Source organism: Phalacrocorax carbo, chromosome 18, assembly GCF_963921805.1.
Source record: "Phalacrocorax carbo chromosome 18, bPhaCar2.1, whole genome shotgun sequence".
Lineage (NCBI taxonomy): Eukaryota > Metazoa > Chordata > Aves > Suliformes > Phalacrocoracidae > Phalacrocorax > Phalacrocorax carbo.
In genome coordinates this window covers 1,240,191-1,262,162 of record NC_087530.1, presented here as the reverse complement: position 1 = coordinate 1,262,162, position 21,972 = coordinate 1,240,191, and the positions used below count along the sequence as shown (strand labels likewise).

Genomic DNA, 21,972 nt, shown 5'->3' with positions numbered 1-21,972 from the left:
ACCGCTCCAAGATTCATCCCTGGCATGCTGTTGTGAAGCACCTCCCCTGCCCTGCCGCCTTCCTTGTGCTGTAACTCCACGCCGTGCTTCAAGTCTGCTTTTTCCTGAAAGCTAAAAAGCTTGGTATTTTTGTCTTAAGGCTTCTTTTGTAAAAGCTTTATTTATGTTAGATTCTTCCGTAACTGTTCTGACTACAGGTCACCAATGGCAGCCCTCGTTTAGTCCTGCCCGTTCCTCGTTAGGTGGCTGCTTAGTGCCGGCAGCCGGTCTGTGGTTGCTGCTGCTCCTGGGCCTGAGGGAGCTCCGCGGGCAGTTACAGCAAGAGTCATCTTACAAACAAAGGGGGAAAAAACCCAAGACGCAAGAGCTGAAAGCTGCTCCCTGCAACTCGGTAACATCAGACTAGCTGCAGCCAGCCTCCATGAGGGATACGGGTGTGGAGGACAGCGGCAAGGATCTCCAGAGCAGAGAGGTTATACGTTCCTGAGGCGGCTCTCTGACATTTTTAATATCTTTGACTTTCAGAGCAGCACTGTTTCTGCGACCAAATGTATTGCAAGTGCTTTGAAGAGCTGGATGCCTACAAATAGAGCAGGGCAGGAGCACATCAGATACACGTATCTGCGTTATGTTTAGGAGTAAAGTAAGCTACTTTCCCCCCCGCTCCAAACTAGTATTCTGCCAAGACAGAGGAGATCTAGTTCAAGATTTCTGAATTTAGCAGATCTTTTGGGGGATTAAGGAATGTCTCTGCATTCCTTTTGACTTACTGATGTGCCAGCTGCCCAGATACACGCATAAACGTTTTGCTCTTAAAGATCCTGTTTGATTCGCGTCCAGGGCAGACTTCAATGCAACTTGCTGGCCCAGAGCAGCCCCCTGAGCAGCGCCCATCGCACCACACCTAATAGCAGCAGCCGTTCCTTCAAGAATAAGAGCCTATTGTGAGTATCTGCCCCACTGACTTTGTGGATTTCTTTTGGCAGGTGTTTATTGTCACTTCTCAGCTCGAAGTGACTTGGTAGGAGCAGGATGCTGCATCACGCGGGCTAAAAAGCACAGGTTGCTCCTGCCTCGGCCAAGGCTCAGCGAAAAGGATGAGAGAAACGCAGGTGGGCGAGCGAGGGGGCTCTGGAAACGCAGAGGAGCTCTGCCTCAGGCGGTCTGGCTGCCTTTGGCCTCTCTGAGAATCAGATTATTTATTACCAAAAGTAATTTTATAGTGAGTTGGTTTAATGTTATTTCACAGCCATGTGCCTGTATATCGTATTTTGGTAAAAACAAATATTTTACTTAAAATAGAGATATATGAATAAAATTTTTTTTTGAGCAAATACTTTTTTTTTTTTTTTCAATGGATACCATAAACTGTTGTGCCGTTGTTCTTGGTGTCTCCGGGAGGAAAAGAAGGACGTTTGTGTTACCGCTGGAAATCTCGGGGAAGAGCGACAGCCGCGATGCAGAGGAGAACCGCTCTCAGTCCACCTCAGCCCCGAGCCCCCTCCTTCCCCCCGCGGTTGGTGCTGGCAATAAAGCCGAGGCGAAGGCGCGCTTGCTGCCGCCCCTCAGTGACCTGGGGGGGGTCCGTGCGCGGCTGTGCCGCCGCGGCTCCCCGCGCCTTCCCTCAGAGGTGGCCGTTGTCAGGCCCCTCCCCCCCCGCTCCTGTCCGAGGAGCTCTGCGTTAACGAACTGCGGTAACTGCTCGCGCCGCGGCGCGTGCGGTGGCGGGGAAAGGGGAGTGTGTCCCCACCGCGCCTGCGCACCGGCCCGCGCTGCTTCCGGGCCGCGCCGCGCTTCCGGGTCAGCGTCGCCGGGGGAAGCGGCGGCGGCCCCGGGGTCCCGGCGGCGAGGCCACGCCATGGGCGGTGAGGGGCGGTGGCGGGGCCGGGGAACCGGGGGGTAGCGGGGCCGCGGGCTGCGGGTAAGCGGCGGCGGCGGCGGGTCCCCCGGCTGCCTCAGAGCAGGGCAGCCGCCGCCGCAGACCGGCCTGGCGGGGCCCGGTCTGGCGGGGGAGGAGGGGGACGGGCCAGCCCCGAGCTTCCCTCGCCCTTGAGGCGGGGGCCGGGCCACCCACCGCTCCCGCAACGGCCGCCGGCTCCTGCCCGCCCCGGCGGGACCAGCCGTGCCACCGAGCGCTGTCACGGCTTGCGGTCGCTTGGGTTTGGGGTTTTAGTTTGCTCGGAGTGACTCTTTTTAGCGTATTCTAACAGGTGTGATATTAAAAGGCACTTAGTTATCTCTTAATGTTTAATGCCGGGAGAAATTTTTAGCGTGCAAACCATATCTCTTTAATTTGCAGGTACTGTTAGTCTACGGAGGCTTTAATGGAACTAGAAATGCAATAAAACTGAGTGGATGCAGCACAAAATTAAATGTTGGCATCTGGAAGCTTTAAACAGAGTGTCAGTATATTAACCGTATTGGGGGTAGTGGCTTTTCAAAGTACCTGGCTATTTCAGTGCTGTAGGGCAGTAAAATGTTTGCAAAACTGAAGAAGAAGATAGCAGAAGAGGCAGCGATTGCTCCCAGACCAGGAGGAGCTGCCAGGATACCCAGGTCTGTCAGTAAGGAGTCGATTACATCCGTGGGAGCAGACTCCGGAGATGACTTTGTAAGTTACACCTTGCTTGGAACTTTGGCTTCTCTTATGACATTTCTGTTACGGCTTTACAGACTGGTTTAAGTCTAGTATATGAGTTGAACACGTATTGCGGTGTCTTTGTATGCGTTAATGCAAAATTAATTATTAGCTTGAATAAACTTAAATGCCAAGAGAAAACATTTGTATGTCAGCAATAGTAGTTACTAGGAGGTGTATATCCCCATATAAACACGAGTTACAAAGCTATCTTAGTACAGAATGTTGTTAAAATATTGAATAAAGTTCTAGTAACGTGCGAGATACCTATTTGTAAAATAAATGAGTGAAGCAGTAGGAAAGCAGGCTCGACACCGGTTAGCGGTGATCTTGCTGTGGACCTGTGCTGACCTCTTGGCTTCCTGGGGCTCTTCCCACTCGAGCATATCGTTTATGCAACATGTGTTCAGTTTTGCTCTACTCAAAACTATTGTAGTTCCTCCAATGTCTGGTTTAAACTCTCCGTCATTATAAAGCGTTGTTTAAGCCAGCTGTATAATTCCAGGAGCGTATGGGTTAAATGAAACCTCTGGTACCTCTGCCCCTTGATGGCTATTGTATTTTTCAAAACCCGGATTAAGACACAGTGTCACGCCACTGCTGGAGCCAACAGTACCCGCTGTATTGCAGAAGTTGCTTTGTGATTCTGTTTTGCTCCCTGCAAAATGGAGAAGTTACTTACCCGCTTGAATTTTAGTTCACTCTTTCTGAAGCTCAGCTGAAATTCCAGTTCTGTTAAGCAGAAAGCTGGAACTCCCAATGATTAAATACATTTTATGATGGAACAGTATTGGTCTTGTGTTTTTCTGAGATTTCTTTGCACTTAAATTCTCATTTATCATCTTGTGAGTTTACAGAACAGAAAACAGATAATGATGGTAGCTGAAGTCTTGAGTGGCTTTCAGAAAACCTCCAAGAATTAGTTGTTTCAGCAATATTTGTTTAACTGCTCTTAATATTGATTTTTATGAAGCAAAAATAACCATGGAGAACCATAAGCCAGCTATGCAGTGCATTGCATGGAGAGACGGCTGCGTTAGTGCTTAAGCAAGCTTATCCCATGTGAAAGGCGTTACTGTTTCTTTTCCACTTACTTAGTTTTCCAAAAGAGCTTGTCTTTGACGCATCCTGAAACCTGGACTGTAGAGCCCTGCAGCTGTTCTGTTTTGCCGTGTCCTCAGTGGTCAGTTTGAACAAATAGTTTTCAGCTATAGCATCTCTTAAAAGCATGGTATTTCATGGAGCAGGCCAGCGTTGCGCAGCTGACAATTTAAGCCTGTACTGTTTTTCTTCAGCATTTTTCACACGTTCTGCTGTGCTAGTGCAGCTTTCCCCTTTATGTGCAAAACTGAAGCATTATTCCTAGGTGGGATAGTGTTTATTATCGTAGAGTTAGTATGTGGCAGGATGACTTTTTGTAAATTTTGTAAGTTACAAGAGTGTTGTTTTTCTACCAAGGCTTCTGACGGAAGCAGCTCTAGAGAGGATCTCTCATCCCAGTTGTTCAGAAGAAATGAACAAATAAGAAAACTGGAGGTCAAGCTATCCGGTATGTGTCTGGATACATATAAAACCCTATTACTTTAGAAAATATTTTCCTTTGAACTTAAGTGTTTTAATTTATTAAGAGTACATGGGTTTTGGCTTTTTTGAAAATGGATTTGTAACAGCCCTGTTGGTTGTCATCTAGGTAGCACCCACTATAACTGGTGTTTTATAAAGATGACTGACTCTTCTGCTGATTTCATGACACGTGATTCTTTTGAACAGTTGGGATAGCTTTCTGTCCCCATGCCTCAAATAATGTCTGTCCCCACTTTTATTTTACTTGCTCTGTGTATGTAATCATTTGTTTCTCTTAGGATCTAGGCTTCCTGATGTTGACAGTAACACAGTGCTATCCTAAAAGAAGTGAACTTTGAAATGAAGAAAAAGCAATAGGTTCAACATAAAACAGTCTTGAGGCTTTTTTTCTTTCCAAGATAATACCTTGTTCTATAAAGTAAGGGCTCTGCTCTGACACTGCTTTCCATCGCTGTTGCATGGAGCGGATCAGAGACTAGGCTAAACTCTGTTATGTCGCTGCTTCTCAAAGCTCATAGAAGGCCTAGGAAAATAAGGAGAGGTTACAGCCAGCTCCAGATTATTTTAATTTATTCGGGAGACTTGTCAGGCTCCTGTTCTGTTCAAGAAAAATACTGGATTCAAAGGTGATTTCCCACTGCAATTTGAAAGGGCAAAGCGTTCACCTGTTTGCATAAGGTAAACTTAGAAGTGCTGGTTGGGGCTTAGTACGAGAGAGGGAGGCTCTTGGTATCAGAGACTCGTGTGAGCAGCCCGATCAGTGAGTAAATCCTGTTTCTCATTATACATAAACTTCTCCAAGGTGTGTTTTGTTTTGTTTTTTAAGTCTGCCTGCCTTGTCAGTTCTGCTCGGTAGGCCTGGTAGCGGTAAGAGTGGGAGCTTGTTAGCTGGGCAGGAGCACCAGTCAGAGCTTGGCCCCAGAAATACTGTGTGACTGGAACGACGAGCAGCATGGAACAGGGACGCCAGCGTCTGTGAATTGCCCCATCCTCGCATCCTCCAAAGAGAGAGACCGTTCCTAAACAGAGTTAAATAAATCACTGTTCTTGAACGAAGTGGAAAGTGGGGCTAGTCCTTCATTCTCTGATACTGCTGTCTTCAGCGTAACTAGCGTGCCTAGGACAGGGCCTCCTGTTTGTACCAACTATTTACCCATGGGGCAGTGCAGAACTATTTGCTTGTGTTCATTGTTGTGGTTGCCCAAGTTTTCCTTGGCAGGAATGATTTTCTGGTTGAGAAAATCATCGTCATTTTCCACTCATCCTTTTTTCTTTTTTTTCTTTTTCTTTTTTTTCCTTAAATTTCCTCCCCCAATGTCTGTTCATTCCCGGTCTGTGCTCCTGCCTCCTCACACAAGATTATGCTGATCAGATCCGAAACTTGCAGAAGATAAAAGAGAAGCTTGAAAATGCATTAGAAAAGCATCAGGATTGTACGTACTTCTCTTTTTCCTTTCTTATTTCTAAGCTGAAAACTGTTATGGTTGGAAGGAAACGTGTTTGGTGTACAGATGTTTTAATCTTTGCTTTTGAACTGTGCACCTCTAGGTTGCAAAGAAATAGAATGTAAGTTCTTGCCTTAATTACAGTATAAAAAGCAGCAGTAGCGTGTTGGCTGTTGAGCAAAGTTGTTCTTATACTCCTTTCGCCAAATTTGGGGCTAATGTGCAGGAGAGGCTTTTCTGAAGCCTATAGCTTTGTTATCATCCAGCGGGGAGCAGTACTGCTGTCTTCTGTTATTTCTGGCGTTTGTCCAACGTGTGAGCAGTGTGAGGTTGTAGGTGGCACGGCGTTAGTGCTAGAGTCAAGATGGGGCTTATTATTTGCAGACGAAGCTCTTTAAAGTTATAAATAACTTAAAGAAAATTGAGAAGCGATTTTAAAAGATGAGTTTTTAATACATCTGGGTGTTCTCTGTTGATAGCCTCCATGAGGAAGTTTCAGGAGCAGAACGAAGCTCACCAGGCCAGTCGAGCCAAGATGGCTGAAGGAATGGCTTTGGCCTTAGAAAAAAAGGACCAGGTAACAGCTTGAACAACTCAACTTTTGACTGTGGAGATTTGAGTGCATGACCTTGATGCTTTAAGCAGGTGTTGCCATTAATTAAAAGAGTTGCTCTGCATTGCATTTGCTTATCGTGCCAACATTGAGGAAAGAAGGGATTATTAAGTTAAAATGCCAGAAATGGTGCAGGACTTGTCCTTGTGCTGACTGTTCCTGCTCTTTTTAAAAAGAGCCCACAACAATTTCTGATGAAAGGTTAAGCTTGCACTTGGTAAGATTCAATTGCAGTAGACCTGTTGACACTTTTACTTTATTTTACTTGTGTAAAGCTTATGTATTCAGGTAGCATAAGTGATTCCTCAGCCTTTACATATTAAAACGTTAGCTGTTACTTTTCTTTTGCTGATTATTTTTTTAATCATTACCACAACTTAGTATCTCTGTTAAAAATACAAAATCTTCTCTTCTTTTAACGATAATTGCTGTCCTTGAAAGTCTAAAAATTTATTTTGTTCCCCCTCCCTCCTCCGCTTTCTTTCTTGTTCAGGAGTGGATGGAAAAACTGGGTCAAGTTGAAAAGGTAATTAACCTTTGGGATTTTGGGGATGGGGGGGTTGTGTGTGTGTATTTGCAAACACCAGCCTGCACGCTTCCTACAGCTCAGCTCTGTTCAGCCCTTTTTATCATTTCATCTTCATTCAGTGGGATTATTTTTCAGTGGGGAAGTAAAGAATGATGGGTTACGATGAGAAAGATGGACTTCTGTAAGGTGGAATAATAGTTTCGTTTATTACAGAGGTGGCAGATGAGGTGCAGGAGGTGGTAGTGACTTTGTCTGAGGCCTTGCAGTAGGTCATCTGTCTTGTGAAATAAATGAAACTATTTGGTAGGGATTTTTTAAATACAAGATTTCAGTCTTGTAGTTGTCCCAGCTGTTTAGTCTATTTTAAAGTACATCTGATTATGAAGACTTTAAACATGCTACTGTTTACTGTCCATTTTTAAGAGTTCTATTGGGTGATAGTTGGCTGCGTTGTAATGAATATGGATTTTTTTTGAGATTTTTGAAGCCTAGTAATTTGCTCCGCATTGCCTACTGCAACGTGAATGTGGAAGAGCTGCTAGTTCTACGTGTAGCACTATCAGCCTTACAGCTGCAAGACAAGATTCCTTTCCCAGAGAGTTTAACTAAACTCCCATTGACTTGAAATGAGCATACAGATATTCCTGGATTCCTTTTGTTTTTGTTGGTTTATCAGGAAAAAAAAAAGCTTGAAATACAGTTACAAGAAATGAGGGAGCAGAGTTTGAACCTTTTTCAAAAAAGAGATGAAATCGATGAACTGGAGGGCTTTCAGCAGCAGGAAATTGCCAAAGTTAAACACATGGTAAGATTATTTTACACCTTTTCTTTTTCCTCTTTCCTAAAATTTCCATTAGAATACCAAGTTAGTGGTAGCACTGCATTGATTTTTTAAAAATTTTTCTTTTTAGCCTGAAAGCTTATATACAGTCTTGGTCAGTATCAAAATCCTAACAGTAGGTACATGCGTACAATATTACATAGTTTATTTCAGCAGTGACTTTTCTGGGAGTTATTTGATTTAATTCAGTTCATAAGTTAATAAAAAAGACAAATTACAATGAGAAGACTTTATCAGTATTACCAGGTTATCTGTATTGTCAAAGATAACGTTCTAATATTCAGCTTTTGAAAAAGGAAGATTCTCTGAGCAAAACAGAGCAGGAGCTAGAGGCGTGCACTCGAGAGCTAACCCACACTAAAGCAGTGCTTCAGGATAAAAGCAACGAGTCATCAGGCCTAAGGAAAGATCTTCAAATGTTGCAGCAGCAGTTCCTGGAGCTTGAGGCGCAGAGGTACGCACGTGGTGTCCGTGAGGAGCAGTGTATACGTTTCCCCTATGCTTCTACTTCATGCCCAGCTCTTTCTGGAAGAGTTTATATATGTAGTGAGCTTCTGGTCTGCTCATGCGGATGTAAATGCCAAGTTTGTGTTTCTTTTCAAGCCAATTAAAGTAATATTCGTTTAGGGTTTTGTAAGCTTTTTATGATGTCTTTTTTTCATAGTTTGAATGCTTAACTGTCACTTTTTTGGGAAAATGTATAATCAAGCCATGGCTGGTTTTAGGGCAAGAAAATCTTGTTGATGTTGCCTAGTCCATTTTCATAAGCAGCAGAATTATCTGCTAAAGATTATTTTTTCCTGGAACAGTATGTCACTTTTTTTTATTCTCTTTCTGTGAAGAGATGAACTAATGACAGCTGAGACAAATGCAGAAAATAAGATCACTGCTCTGAAGTTAAGAGAACAGGAGCTACAAACTGTCATTCAGCAGCTTTCTGTAGACTTGCAAAATGTAAGTTTGAGTTAAGTGAGATTTGATTCAAAGAGCTCCTTGTCTGCAGAAGTTAGATTAGATATCAGTTATGTGTTTTTGGAAACCTAAATTTCAAAGCAAGTAATTTCTCAAATTTTTTAGGCTCAAGTTGCTGGTTCTGGTTATGAGAAGAGGCTGGAAATGTTACAGGTGGAACATGAATCTCTGAAGGTGGAATATGAGCAACATAAGCAAAAGGTTAAGTGTTTTCAGATGCTTCTGCTGTTGGCCGGTGTAACGGTGTTGACTTGGGTAATGCACTGTGAGTTTGAAATTGGTGTCTAGAAGGCGTTTTAGGATGATACTGTCTTTTCAAATAGAACTTTTCTCTTTCTAATGACACTTTTTAAAGTCAAGCCACAACGGATTAGATGAAATCTTTGCTACAAAAAAGATTCTGTGATTTCTTGTTCTCACAGATGACTCTTGAATTTGCTGAGAGAAATAAACTTACTGAACAGCTGCAGGAGAAAGTGTCTTCCTTGGAAAAGAAGCTGGAAAGAAATCTTTCAGGGGATGAACATGTGCAGGAGTTACTCAAGGAGGTAATGATACATTTATAGACTGCTTAAAAGTGCAATCTGAGTGAGATTTTTTTAGGACGTCCATTACTTATCACACATGGTAAGAATATATGATGATGATGTAATGCAGGCACATTTGTCCCATCGGTGTGTATTGGCACGCTGTCTGTGCTGGACAGACTGTGGGTGACTGCACTGAGCCTGTTTGTGCAGTACCGACATAGGTGTCTCTACTGGTCTGTCTGCATTGGTTGTTTAGGCAATGCACCTGGCTGCTTAGAAGCAAAAGAGCAGCTTTTTAACATGCCCACAGGAGGCAGAACAACTAGAGAGTTGTATTGGTTAATCCTTACAGAGAACAGTGCACGCTTTTCCTTGTTCTTTGTCTTCTGTTGTCATGACTTGCAAAGCATTGGGACAGGGGTTTTGCTCGTAGGTGTACAAACAGAATGTTGTACGTTGGAAGCTTGAGCCTCAGGAGTGTTAAGAAACAGCTACAAGCAAAGAACTTTGCTTTGGTCACTGCCCTTTCTCTTTACTTCTTGATCTCTTTCTCGAGCACTGGTGCTCATGTTCAGAATCAGCTTGGAGCAATGCTTCCCCACCTGGGTCCTGGGAAGACCAGGGGAGGTGTGCTTTTCCTTGGTCAGGCTTGCCTACAAGACGCATCAGCTTGATGTTGCTATGATAAAAGAACTTGGCTTAGTAAAACTGAAGCCAGTTGGAAGTCCATGTAGAGGTAGTAAAGCATTTTGTAAAGTAAATACCATAACTACCAGGTTTTACCTTCTTTGTTGGTGTATTTGCTGTGATGCAGGAGAAATTAAGCCTTCAAAAGTTTTTTTTAATCCCTTAAACTTGGCCTGGGTTAGAAAATTATGACCTGGCTGCTGATTAGAGTTTACGTCTGGATCACGACAGGATGCCAGTGAAATTCCAATTCTTAACTAAAGGGCAACATGATCTGCAGAGGCAGTAGCATCAAACTTGCTAGTTCCCAAGAGCCAAGCTGTATGGCACATCAAAATAACTGTTACGCTTTAGTTTGACCTTATTAATGAAAGAAAAAGAAAAATCTTAATTAAAAAAACCTTATCTCTTTGTCTGTTCTTCATCTCATTGTAATCTTCAGAAAGCTACTCTTGAGCAGAAACTGGGTGAAACCAGGCAGCAGCTACTGACAGACAGAACGCATCACACGGAGACCATGAGCTGTTTGGAAACACAGGTAAGTTGGTTCCTGCCCCGCCCTGCAAATTCCCACTGTTTCCAGCATCTTTATGCCCTGTGCCTCCCCTCCTCACTGCACTTGTGCCCTCAGCCAAAGGTGAGACCACGGCGTCACACATAGCTTAGAAAAGAGAGTTTAACTGATCAATGTCTCTGGTCATCTCCCCACCTTCAGTGGCGGAGAAGGGCCTAGAGGTTATGAAGTTAGAGATTTCATGCATATCTTCTCTGTCCTAAGAAACAAATAGCTGAAGCGCAAGCATTGCTGGGCGGTAGTGGTGTGGTGAAGAGTGTTTAAAAGCAGCATGTGTCAAGTAGGCACTCCCTCTGAACTGCGTGGTTTCGTGGTTTTAATGTTTACCTTCCCCTACTGGGTCATCCCACATTTCGTACATCTTTTCTAATAACATAGATGCCAATGGATAAGGAATTCAATGTATGGTTATATTTTAGAATAAAGAACTGGAACAAAAACTACAGATGGCAACAGAAGCATTGAAAAAGAGCAAAGAAGCAGCTGCTGACCAGGATCTGAGGATCCAGAAGCTGGTGAGTATGGTGCATGATGTTTTGCTGACCAGTAGCAAATCGGCCTTCAGCATCCCCAGAGAGACTTATTCCTCTGTGTTTGTCTGTTACTCAAACACTTTCTTTCTGTTTGTCTCTTAAACTATTTCTGTATGTGAGTACGTGACACTGCTGCCGAAGGAGTACTGTTGCTTCATTTTCAGTGTGTGTCACACGGAATGATGACTGATTCTTGTCAGAGCTTCAAAATGTTATTAACATAGCATTCTTTCTCTTAAGCAAACTGATCTAGAGGATGAAAGAAGTAAACTACAGCAACAGATTTTAAGTGAGAAACAGCAGTATGATGAGAAAGTTACTGGGCTGGAGTCTCAAATTGCTGCTCTTGAAACAGCTTGGGAATTTGATAAAACAGCTGCTCAGCACAAGATCGTAAGTACAGAAACTGTTCAGTGGGCCATGTGAGTGTCCTAACAGGGCTTGAAGACCTTGCATGTTGTCTGGATGTTCTTACTCAGTGCTCTTAGCTTTGTAATAGGAGATCTCATACCTTGAGAAATAAAATATGAACAAAGCATTTGATGCATTTAATTGTTTAAACGAAGCATTAGAATAATTGTGCTTGGTATTTAAGCAAGGTTTATTTTACAGAGCCAGTTGGAAAAGGAAAATGAAAATCTTAATGGAAGCAGAGAAGAGTATGAGAGTTCTTTAGAAAAACAAAAGTCTGAATTGAACAGGCTACAGGTAAGGGCTTAATTGGTTAGTAACATTGGTTAAATACAGAGCTGAATTTTTGAGAAACAGTTAATCGCAAAGTGTATTACATTCTCAGCACTTGGAGCCTCGTTACATTCAGGTTGCATGCACGTACAGCTGTAAGTCATCTTTTGATACTCAGGAGAAATGCATTTGGGGAGCATTACAAATGGCTGATCCTCTTCTGAAACAGAATGCTTGGATCTGCCTAAATCGGGCAGAAATAATACGTTCCCATATTGTCAGGCATGAAGAGCTTTTAAATCCTGTTAGCAGTAATGAATACAGAATAAATAGTTCAACATCGAGTTTCATTTATAGCATTCAAAAGAAAAGTTAAAGGCTTGAGTTGGTCAGGTATTTACAGCTTATGCTCAGTCTTTTGACTGTAACTTTAGATTGTTGAAAGTTTTTTCTGTAGCTACTCTTGGGTGCACAATTGGAATAAAGATCAGTTGTAGGAAGGAGCTGCTACTTTGTAATAGAGGCTTTTGCTAAAAGATCTCTTAAGCATTGGATATGTTTGGCTTCTGTGTTGCTCTTAAACGTGCAGATAGCAGCAATGCACTAAAACAAAACGGTAATTCTTATGTGGAAGCGTAAATCGTGTGTTAGAACGCCCGTAAATTCTAGCTGCTAATGGATTTGAGTTTAAAGATGAGAGACCGACAACTTCAGTTGCCTCGAGTATCCTCTGAATTACTTTTGGTTTGCAGAATGAATTGAGCAGCAGAGAAACTGTCAGCGTGGAAATTGCCAAAGCATTGGAAGAAACACGAAAACAAAGAGAGGAGTTGCAACAGCAGGTTGGTTAATACTGACAATCTCAAATGTGTTTGCATGCTCCCCACCGTGCTCAGACCAGACTAGATTTGGACCTAATTGTCATAAAAGTCAGGAACATTAATCAGAATCATATCCTCAGCATGCAGGACAGCAGTGGTTGCCTCAGTAAATTTGAAGCTTAAGGGTGTCTGTGTAAAAACCTGCAAAAAAATGTGATCAACTTCGGTGAGTTTTTCCAGTGGAAAAATGTAAAATGTTGCTGACTGCAAAGTTGAGGATATTCGTAAGTCTGTAGGCTCAAGAGCAAGTTGTGGCAGTTCAGTGTGAACAACTAAGGTGAAGACCAGGCAGTAGCAAGTGAATAAGTTTGCTCAGAATGAAGGTGCCTGATATTTCAGAGCCCTGGAAGTCTGTACGGTGGTGGGCATAGTCCCAGGGGCCAGCTGTCCTGAGCCATTGACTACTGGGCAGTTTGTTTTAAAGAAACCTATTCATTCTGCTGTTTCTTTCAGTGGTTATATCACATCTTTGTCCCTCTGAAGCACAGCAGTTCTAAAATTGTAAATTTCCTCGCAGGAGGAGGTTGTATCCAGTAACCACACATAAATTCTAGGTGGTCTTGTTTTGCTCTTCTTTCATTAAAAATGGTCATGGTGGATAATGTGAGCTTGTGTTTGCTTAAGCTGGGAACTGCCAGCTGAGCAAGTCTGACTGAATTTAGTCCCATCTTTTGGTTTCTTTATTCTTCTGGAACTGCTGTAGATCTGTGCTTGCTCAGTCCAGCTGTGTGTAAAAGGGGTATAAGGCGATCTCTGGTTTTGCTCAGCGGCTGTTTCGCAGCTGCCACCTGCTGGTTCTGAGGCAATCTGTAACCATGGCACAGAGTTTATCAGAAATGAAGTGTGTTTTAGGTCTTACAGCACATTGACTTCAGTGCGTTTTAATAAGGTCAGCATTGTAGAGGTGACGCCTTCTGTGAGTCTCTGGATAGATCACAGACATCCACACTGTATTACCTGTAACACTAATGCTGCACAAGCCGCTTTTTCAAGATGTTGTATTGCCTAGCACAGAGCTCGGGCAGCCCCTGCCAGTTGTAGATACAGCCACTGCCTTTGGCACTGATACAAGAATTCTTCTCCAGTCCTGCCCACAAAAAAAAAAAAAAAATTTCTGAACCTCTGAGGTATGTTGAAATCTTTCAGTGCCCTCTTCTGGTTTTATATCTTTAATGACTTTGTTTGTCTGCTTTGAAGGTTTCGCATCTGGCTTCCTTAATAAAGGAAAAGGACCAGCTGATTGATGAAAAATGTGGTATGCTGCTAAAACAGAAGGAAGAACTAAACCAACTCAGTCAAGGTTAGACCAAACAAGTCTACTGTATCCCAGTCAGCTTTATCTAAGTACAGTCTCTAGTTCTGGGCTTGCCTGATAAATTTGAATAATTCTAGATTTCCATATTTAATCTATTAGAACTTTTAAACCCTTGTATTCTTCAGTAACAATTGGACAGTCTCTCAACGGAGTCCTTAGAAACAAACCCACTTTTTTAAAATCAAAGTCTTATGTTCATACAGCACAAAATAACAAATCTTGCTGTACTTGTAAATGATTATTTTGCACAAAACACGCAATGAATGGTACAGATCAAAACCTGCTACTTCATCGCACCACTTTAAAAACTGCACTTACTTGAAAGACTTTTTACATTCTTAAAAAGCAGCTTCAAACCGATACTCCACAGTCATACTAACAAAGGAAATGCAGTCGCCTCCCTTCAGTTGCTAACCCCACCGTGTTTCTCTTGTGTGATGCCAATATTGAGAAACGGAACGAAGCTGTAGCCTCTTGATGCACCGTTCCGTTGGGGCGCCATGTGTGGTAGCCATCTGTGCCAGCTAGTCCTCTGTGCTCGCAGCTCAGCCCCAGCCGTTCCTGTGCGGTCACAGCACAAGTCAGGCAGGCTTTTGATGGCAGTCTTTTAGAGCGGGAGTAATTGATAATTATAATTGATATTTAAAGTCACTCTGATTTTCAGACATTTAGGCTGCTCCAGAGAAAAAAACATTAACGTGAGCTTGGGTGGCTTAACTTCCATTGTCTCTGTCTGTATGACAGAGCAAGGCAAAAAGGTTAAAATTTACTGTCACTGTAACTTGCTTTGTTTAAGAAAAATAATCAGAAACTCCTGTTTGATTCAGTAGGCTGATACTAAGCAGGTCTCTCCTTTCTCAGATCATGAAGCTGTCTTGCTGCAAATGCATCAGTTGCAATCTGACATAGAAGCAAGTAATAACCGAGCAGTGGAGAAAGAAGAAATGGCAAGAAAGGAAATCAATGAACTGAAGTTACAGGTTCAGGAGTGCCTGTTGGCCAGAGAACATGAGAAAAATGTGAGTGCAGTTGCAAATCTGATCTGTTCAGACTTCTCAGGAAAATAAGCAGGTGTGCAAGAGACACCAGTTCTGTCGTGTCTGGTGATACATGCTTGGAGCTGTTCACTCGGGCGACTTGCTCATGACCTGAAACACCAGCAGCGTAGACCACCATTATTTGTTGTTCCCTGTCTTCCTAAAGAAAGCTCTGTCCTGTCAGATCTGTGACTGGTTTATGATAGACAACCCTTTATTTTATTTGACTCATAAAATGTCTTGAGAGCACCATTATGAAAGCAATGAGACAGAGACCCAAAAGCCATAGGCAGGCCAGTGAGAGATGTAGCCAACTAGATTGCCACTAATGCGTTCTGGTTTAAAAAAGCAACCACTGCCACTCTGCATCAAAAAAACTCTAGCATTCTCCCTGTGGAGTGTTCGTGGGCTGCAGATGTCATGATGTCTCTGCAATTCACTCTTTGTTTTTATAGGTTTCAGAACTAGAGGAACCGTCGAGAGCCTTGAACAACAAGCATTTACATTCCAACCGTGTGGTGGAACAGAATGGAGAGGTAGCAGCTGCTGACATCATTCAACTTCAGAAGGATAACAGAGAGCTGGAACAGCAAATTGCTGAGAAAAACAAGGTGAACTGAAACAGCAAAACAGCTGTTAGTCTTTCCCCTTTCAATTAGGAAGCCTAATAACTGGTGCTGCCTGTGCTGCAGCCTTAGAAGGTCAGGCTTACCAAAATACAAGATCCAATTTGAATCCAATATTCTGTGAGCAAATTTTGTTCCTCTTTTGGATTGTACAAAGATCTAGCAACAGTGGATAAAGACTGCCACCAGGAATCCTTACCTGTTTTAGAGGAACGAAGCACCACATGATACTGTTTACAGCTTTCCTGCAGAGCCCTTTTGTGTGAATTCAGTTCACTTCCACTGTGCTTTCACATGAGAGCCCAAGTATCCTGTCACATGCCTGCTAATGTGTGCAGCTGGAAAGGCAAGACATTGAGGTTGCTTCTTCAGAGCTGCCAACGTTGTTTAATGATCGCTTCAATCGTTACACTTGTTTGTCATGGGTTTTTCCAGATATCTGCGAGTCAAAATGTGTCCTGACAGTGAATACTGTATTAATGCTGTCCATTGCTCTGCTTACAGATGATAAAGCAGCTACAGCAAAGAATGACAGAACTCAAGAAAACTCTCCAGAAAGAGTTGGTAAGGGTTGCGTTTGTTCGAGACTGAACACTGGCACTTAGCGGCAGTTACTTGCACTACTAATTCCAAAAGCTTGACTGCTAGCTGCTAGCTGGAGCATAGTTTTTTTTACTAGGGATGCCTGCAGTTTCCTTGTGTTTGCAGGGAGACCGGTGAGCCCTTAAATTAAGGAAGCACATTATCCTCGATCATTTATTGAATGGGTGGTGTGCCAGGTAGCCATTACCACTCGGCTCTTGCAACAGAGAATTTTAGCTACAGAAGACCTGTGTTTGGTAATCTTGGGCATTTAACGCGCTTCTGTAGAGTGAGTAACTGAGGTTTGATCGCTGCTGAGCTGCCATTCAGCTAAGTTTTACCATGGGAGCGATATCTGCCCCTGGGTAAGCTCCCCTTTAATCCCTCTTATCATAGTTTTCCTCTCCAAGAAAAAAATTCTTCTATTTAAAAAAAAATTAACAGAGGTTTTAAAATATTCTGATGTTATTTTTGTTCTGAGCTTGAAAATTGTTTTGGAGAAAGTCCACCTTTGAAAGGCACGGAGCAGGTTAGTGATAAAATAAAATTATCAGGTGACAGTTCCTACCAAGGAGCCAGTTCCATGCTGGTTTGGGTAACGTACATGTAATGCTAACAGTAACCAGCTTCTCTCCTAGAGTCCAGGGAGGGGTGAAGACACTTCTCTGCTGTGATCCCATGAAGGATGGGAAGCTTGTCCTGTTGATGCCTGGGTTGTACCCACCTTGTGGATACAAGCCCTCTGTGTTAGATGTCTTGGACCCGGATCGTCTCCCAGTGTCTGCAATGTAGTTCTCTTTTTCTTTTTTTTTTTTTTTAGAAAATAAGGCCTGACAGTGAGGTACCTGAAGTACGTGAAAAAGCAAACTCTGAAGTGCCTAATGCTTCTGTGACTGTCACAAACAACTCCGATTTAAATGACTCAAGGGAGATAAACTTTGAATACCTTAAACACGTTGTACTAAAATTCATGTCCTGCCGGGAATCTGAGGTAAAGATGTACGCTTACCTTCTCTTTTGAAGTCTGTCTTTCTCTAGAAAACTGCCACCTGTTACCTGCTAAGGACACTTCTATGCGAGTTCTGTACTTTTACAGTTTTAATGTTGTTGACTGAGCATAATGAAGCAAAAAAGCTAACGGTATGTGTGGAAGTACAGATTATTATGAACTAAATGAAAGGGAAATGTGAAATTTTAAGAGGTTGTTATGTCTGGAAGTTAAAGATCTGAAGCTACATGACATTCCCTCTGCACTACTCTAAAAGCACTTGGAGTATGCAGTTAGGGTGGTTGTACATTTAAGAAAGACAACAACAAAAAAAAAAAACAAAGAAAAGGATATAAACCACTTGCTGTTGGTCTGTAAGGGATAATTCCTTGGAGCTCCTTTGCATTCTCTGCAAGGCGTCAAAGATGCTGAAGGTAAAAGTCATGCCAAGAATACACTTGGCTTAATTGCCAGTTAGTGGGTAAGATCAAGAAATGATTGTGCGACTCCACGGTATCCTGAGCGCTTGACTCTCTCTAACTCTGCACGGTAATTCCCATTTAGAATATCAGTACTATAGAGTTAATGTACTTAAGTGTATATTTAAACTGGCATGATTCTTCCCTGCCTACATGCTGGTTCGATCAACTTTTCAAAGCTGAAGAAAACTAGGACACTACAGGAGGCAAGCTTCCTCTCTTCTCAAACTAACGAGGCTCCCTGATTGTCTTCTTTCCCTGAAATATGCAAACCATTGTTATAGAACAGAAAGCCAGGAGACACAGAAGAAATAAGATACAGGCCATCCTGGTCTATTGGAACTGGGGGTAATGGAAGGCTGCTGGTCTGCTCTTTGCAGCTCTGACTAGAAAGTCTGTGGGCAAACCTACAGAAAAGCTGTGCTGCACCATAGTCCAGATGGCAGAGCCTGAGAGCATCCGAAGTAACGAAATACCGTGGTTTCTTTCAGGCATTCCATCTAATTAAAGCTGTATCCGTGTTACTGAATTTTTCTCAAGAGGAAGAAAACATGCTTAAAGAAACTTTGGAGTACAAGGTAAGGGTTCTGCCCCACTTGTAGTCTCTAACAGGGCTCCCAGCAGACAGAATGAAAATTCTTAGATGCTGGGAGATGATAAAAAGTACCTTTTCCAAACGTTAGTTACAATAATAAATGTAATGTGTTATTAAAATGTTAGCTAATCACATACGTACATGTTGGAAATTGTCCGTTTCAGTGGGGGAAATAGCAACTCCCCAGTGCTTCAGAGAGTAACGGCAGAGTTTGCCCAGCAGACTCGGTCCGTGGAGGGAAGCTAGAGGCTCCTTGCTAGCGTACAGTCAAATGTTTAAAAGCAGGAAGCCGAGTTCTTGGTTTGTCGTTTCAGCATTGGGCTTAGACACGTAGATCTGTTTCTCCTTTCCATTGCATAAAATGAGATCTCCTGCGTGTCCCTGGCTCTGTGGTTATTAGTGAGTGTTCATAAATGAGTGCTGCCTCGGTTCCTTTGTGTCCTGCTCTGCCCGCTCGCTAAGCTGGACATGTTCAGTCTACGTACGATTGCAGCTGAGGGAGGTTTCCTTGCCATCCTGTTCAGGGAACAGTTTACTACTAGATTGAGTAAAGGTACTGTGTTTAAATGGCTGTATATGTGTAATTATTTTGAAAGAACCTTCAGTCAGTAAGTGTAACCTTCAGTCATCTTCACTTGTGGAAAATGGATGCTGTTTCTTCCAGATTTGATTGTGTGAAACTATCAGTGGGGAGTCTGCAGCATTCCATTTTATAAGTGGTTATTTCCACCAAGCGATGGGGAGATGCCTATGTTACATATTCTTTCTTTTTCAAATCTTCAGCTTCTTAAAAGTGTGAACCTAGCATAACGTTTATTGTGCTTTCCTGTCCTAGATGTCATGGTTTGGGTCAAAGCCATCTCCTAAAGGCAGTATCCGGCCGTCTATCTCGAGCCCAAGGACGCTGTGGCCTTAAGGGAACCTGAAAATGGGCAGTCAGCATCTAGCCACTTTTTTCTGTGAAAAGAACGCTGGACACACTAATTCAGGTGTGTCCTTAATCACTGTCATTGCAGTATTTTGTACAAGAACTTCTGACACTGTTTACAAAACTAATACCGTGCAAGGAGAAATTTTCACTACAAACTGAAACACCTCTGGGTTGGATTTGGGACCGTTGCCTTGATGGTCTCTTAATGGAAGTCAGCTCCTTGCGCTCATCGGGCTTGTTTTCTTGGCACCAAAGGGTATCGGTGACCTCACTAACACTGGTGCTGGCAGTTCAAGCTTCTAACGCGTGCGGCTGTTATGATGGTGATCCCAGCTGCTGTTACGGAGGGCTAGAGTTGAGCAACTCTAGGCACAGTAAAGCTTCCTTGTCTCGCTGTGGAAAGCAAGCAATGAAACAAAAAATGTTGGCAGTACTGCATTGATTTGGTGACGGTTTGAAACGCCTTTCAAAGGACAGGAGCGGGAGCTTTAACCAAAAAAGAAATCTGCCTTGCCTTGTTATACTGACATAACTAATAGTTGCATTTTTTCATATCACTGTGTAATTTAAGGTGCGTATATCCTGGCCTGCAGTCCTGAAGGCTGCATGTTGATGATGATTATTTAAGTTGAGGGCACAACTTTAGAGTTGTCTGATTTTACTTTTCTTAAAGAAAAATAATATTTAAAATGGTCTTAATTATAGTACCTAATACTCAGTCGCCTTTAAAACTAATCTGTTAGCCTGTACTATAGGTTGTTAGTGTTGGGAAGAAGGGGTAGTAAACCATTTTAAATTTTTAAAGCTGAATTCCAGGTATTGAGAATGCCCATGAGAAGACCTTTCATTTAAAAAAAAAAAAAAAAAAAATTTAAAAACCACCCTAGTGACAAAGGATGAAGAATATTGGTACTAAACACACTGATTTTTATTTTTTTCTTCCAAGCCTGCTAGCAACAAATCTTCATAACCAGTATCTGCCTCTTTGGTTGTGGTTTTCTGTACTTCAAATACTGATGCTTAAAAACTGTTCTGAACCTGTAGTGGGCTGTTAACTGTGTCCTAACTACACGGTAAAAGAAACGCTGCTCATGAGCTTTTTGGTTTTGAGGGCAAAATTCAACTCTTAATGACTAAGTCGTGGTTCCAGCAGTTTGCTTTCCTTCCCCCTTAAGAAAAGGCGACCAACGTGGCACTTGCCTCACCGAACAGAAGCACAATTTTGCCCATAGTTGTTAACACCAGTGTGAAATCTAGATGAAAATAGGAAGCAGCAGCTAAGTTGGGCTTCTAAAAAATGAGACATATTTTCAAAAAAACTGCATATGTACGGCATTCGATGAGCAGGCTGCAATTCTGGTAATTCTCTTACGATGAGGTTTTTGTTACTTACAATACTATTATTAAATATATTCAAGAAAACTCAACCTGTCCTTTAGTGGAGATAGAGCCACTGTTCAGGTTTTCAGCTGTGCTTTGCTAACGGGCCTGAATGACCTTGGTGGTGGCAGTCGAGATGCAGCGCACTAGGAGTTACAGCACACAAGCTGCTCCCTGCTTCCACGCGCACTCGTGCTGCGGTAGAGACGGAGGTATCCGTCCACGTGAGGTCAGTTACCGGAGCGGTAAATGCGCTGCAGATCTACACCCTGGCTGGCCTCCCCAGCTGTTGTCAATCAGCCAACTCCCAGAGGCAGGTACCCGCAGTAGCTATTACCTTGGCACAAGTGCCACTCCTCAGTTAAGAGCCAGGTTGTATTCATTTAAAGTTAAGAAAACCAACAGGAATTTTTCGTACACTAAAGCTTGTCCAAACGCAGTCTTCAGTAACCTGATCCGTGGCACGTACACATAGCACGCTGAGGTTCAGCGGAAGAGTACAACTCTTACACGAAAACAGACAAACAGTGGGTTTATATCAATTGCTTCTGTGCTGAAACAAAGCAGGAGCAGGATAAACTCCGTTGGTTCTGGGAAGATTTTATTCTAAAAGGTCTCTTTCTGTAGAAGATCCCTTTGCCCTGGCCTGTTTCTGTGGGACCCGAGACCAGGGGACAGGATTCCCCGACTCACGCCAAAGCCTGAACAACTGATTGGTTTATGTTGATCCTGGCTTGAAAAGTTACTGCTGAACAGCAAGAAAGGCAGTACAGGCAGCCTAGAATAAAGAGTGACAACATAAAATCTTAGCTCATGTATTCAATGACACAACTTCAGTTTAAGATCCCAGGATGAACTTACCGTAAGAATTAGTTCTTAAGTGTTGAATTTTCTTTAGCTATCAGAGCAAGAATGGTGTGTATACATATATTTAAAAGCTAATGCACTTTCCCTTGTATAAAAACAGTGGTATACATAATCCTTTCTATGGCCATTGGATTTCTTTCCTTCTATGCTGTAAATATGGATTATATTATGAAACACTATGAAATTTGTGGTGCAATACATTTTGGATTAAAACCCTAATCTTGATTTCTTTCTCTTTATAGTTCTGGTTATCTCCACTGGGATGCTATAGCTATTTAAAACAGAATTTTAAAGCATGAAACAAAACCACCCTCTGCCCAGGGTAAGAATGGCTGTGCCAGCCACGGAATTTCTCATAGGGAGTTAGGCCAGGAATGAGGCGGAGTGCTCCTGCCTCCGGAACTCGTCTCTCACCAGGGACAGCTGCTGCTGCGCTTCTGGCAGCTGATAAAAACAAAGGCTGAATGGAGCAGGGCCTCCCTGAGCAGCCGCTTCGCTCGGAGTACGCTCGTTTGTGCCAGAAGGAAGGCTCCCTCCTGGCAGGTGACCCTGCCGGGCTCACGGCGCGCTGCCAGCCGAGCCCCCGCGGGACGCCGTACACCCCAGCGCTCCTGCCGCGGGTGCTCTACCTGGCGGTGGAGACAGCGAGGGCTTGAGTTGT

At 43.0% G+C, this 21,972-nt stretch overlaps 1 protein-coding gene across 3 annotated transcripts; it reads left to right on the top strand.

The window, feature by feature from the left end:
* The first annotated feature begins 1,724 nt into the window (after window positions 1-1,724).
* GOLGA1 (golgin A1) lies at window positions 1,725-21,530 on the top strand. Of its 3 annotated transcripts, none has more exons than XM_064468520.1 (23): window positions 1,725-1,865; window positions 2,300-2,611; window positions 4,097-4,187; window positions 5,581-5,655; window positions 6,147-6,244; window positions 6,774-6,806; window positions 7,486-7,614; window positions 7,947-8,104; window positions 8,493-8,604; window positions 8,728-8,823; window positions 9,045-9,170; window positions 10,282-10,377; window positions 10,833-10,928; window positions 11,187-11,339; window positions 11,559-11,654; window positions 12,383-12,472; window positions 13,709-13,811; window positions 14,688-14,845; window positions 15,319-15,474; window positions 15,994-16,053; window positions 16,892-17,062; window positions 18,030-18,116; window positions 18,969-21,530. In XM_064468520.1, exons 2-23 carry the CDS (start codon window positions 2,477-2,479, stop codon window positions 19,047-19,049), a joined length of 2,400 nt encoding a protein of 799 aa, XP_064324590.1. In that variant the 5' UTR covers window positions 1,725-1,865; window positions 2,300-2,476; the 3' UTR covers window positions 19,050-21,530. The 3 variants fall into 3 exon arrangements, with proteins under 3 accessions (XP_064324590.1, XP_064324588.1, XP_064324589.1); XM_064468518.1 differs by having other exon boundaries at window positions 7,935-8,104; XM_064468519.1 differs by lacking the exon at window positions 1,725-1,865 and adding an exon at window positions 2,004-2,210 and having other exon boundaries at window positions 7,935-8,104.
* The last annotated feature ends 442 nt before the right edge of the window (window positions 21,531-21,972 follow it).

What these genes read in the sequence shown, in the direction of transcription:
- GOLGA1 (XM_064468518.1), top strand. Translation starts at nt 2,477, where the DNA reads ATGTTTGCAAAACTGAAGAAGAAGATAGCAGAAGAGGCAGCGATTGCT. An exon ending in CAGACTCCGGAGATGACTTT is followed by an intron (nt 2,612 to 4,096) that starts GTAAGTTACACC and finishes TTTTCTACCAAG; the next exon opens with GCTTCTGACGGAAGCAGCTC. An exon ending in ACTAAACCAACTCAGTCAAG is followed by an intron (nt 13,812 to 14,687) that starts GTTAGACCAAAC and finishes CTCCTTTCTCAG; the next exon opens with ATCATGAAGCTGTCTTGCTG.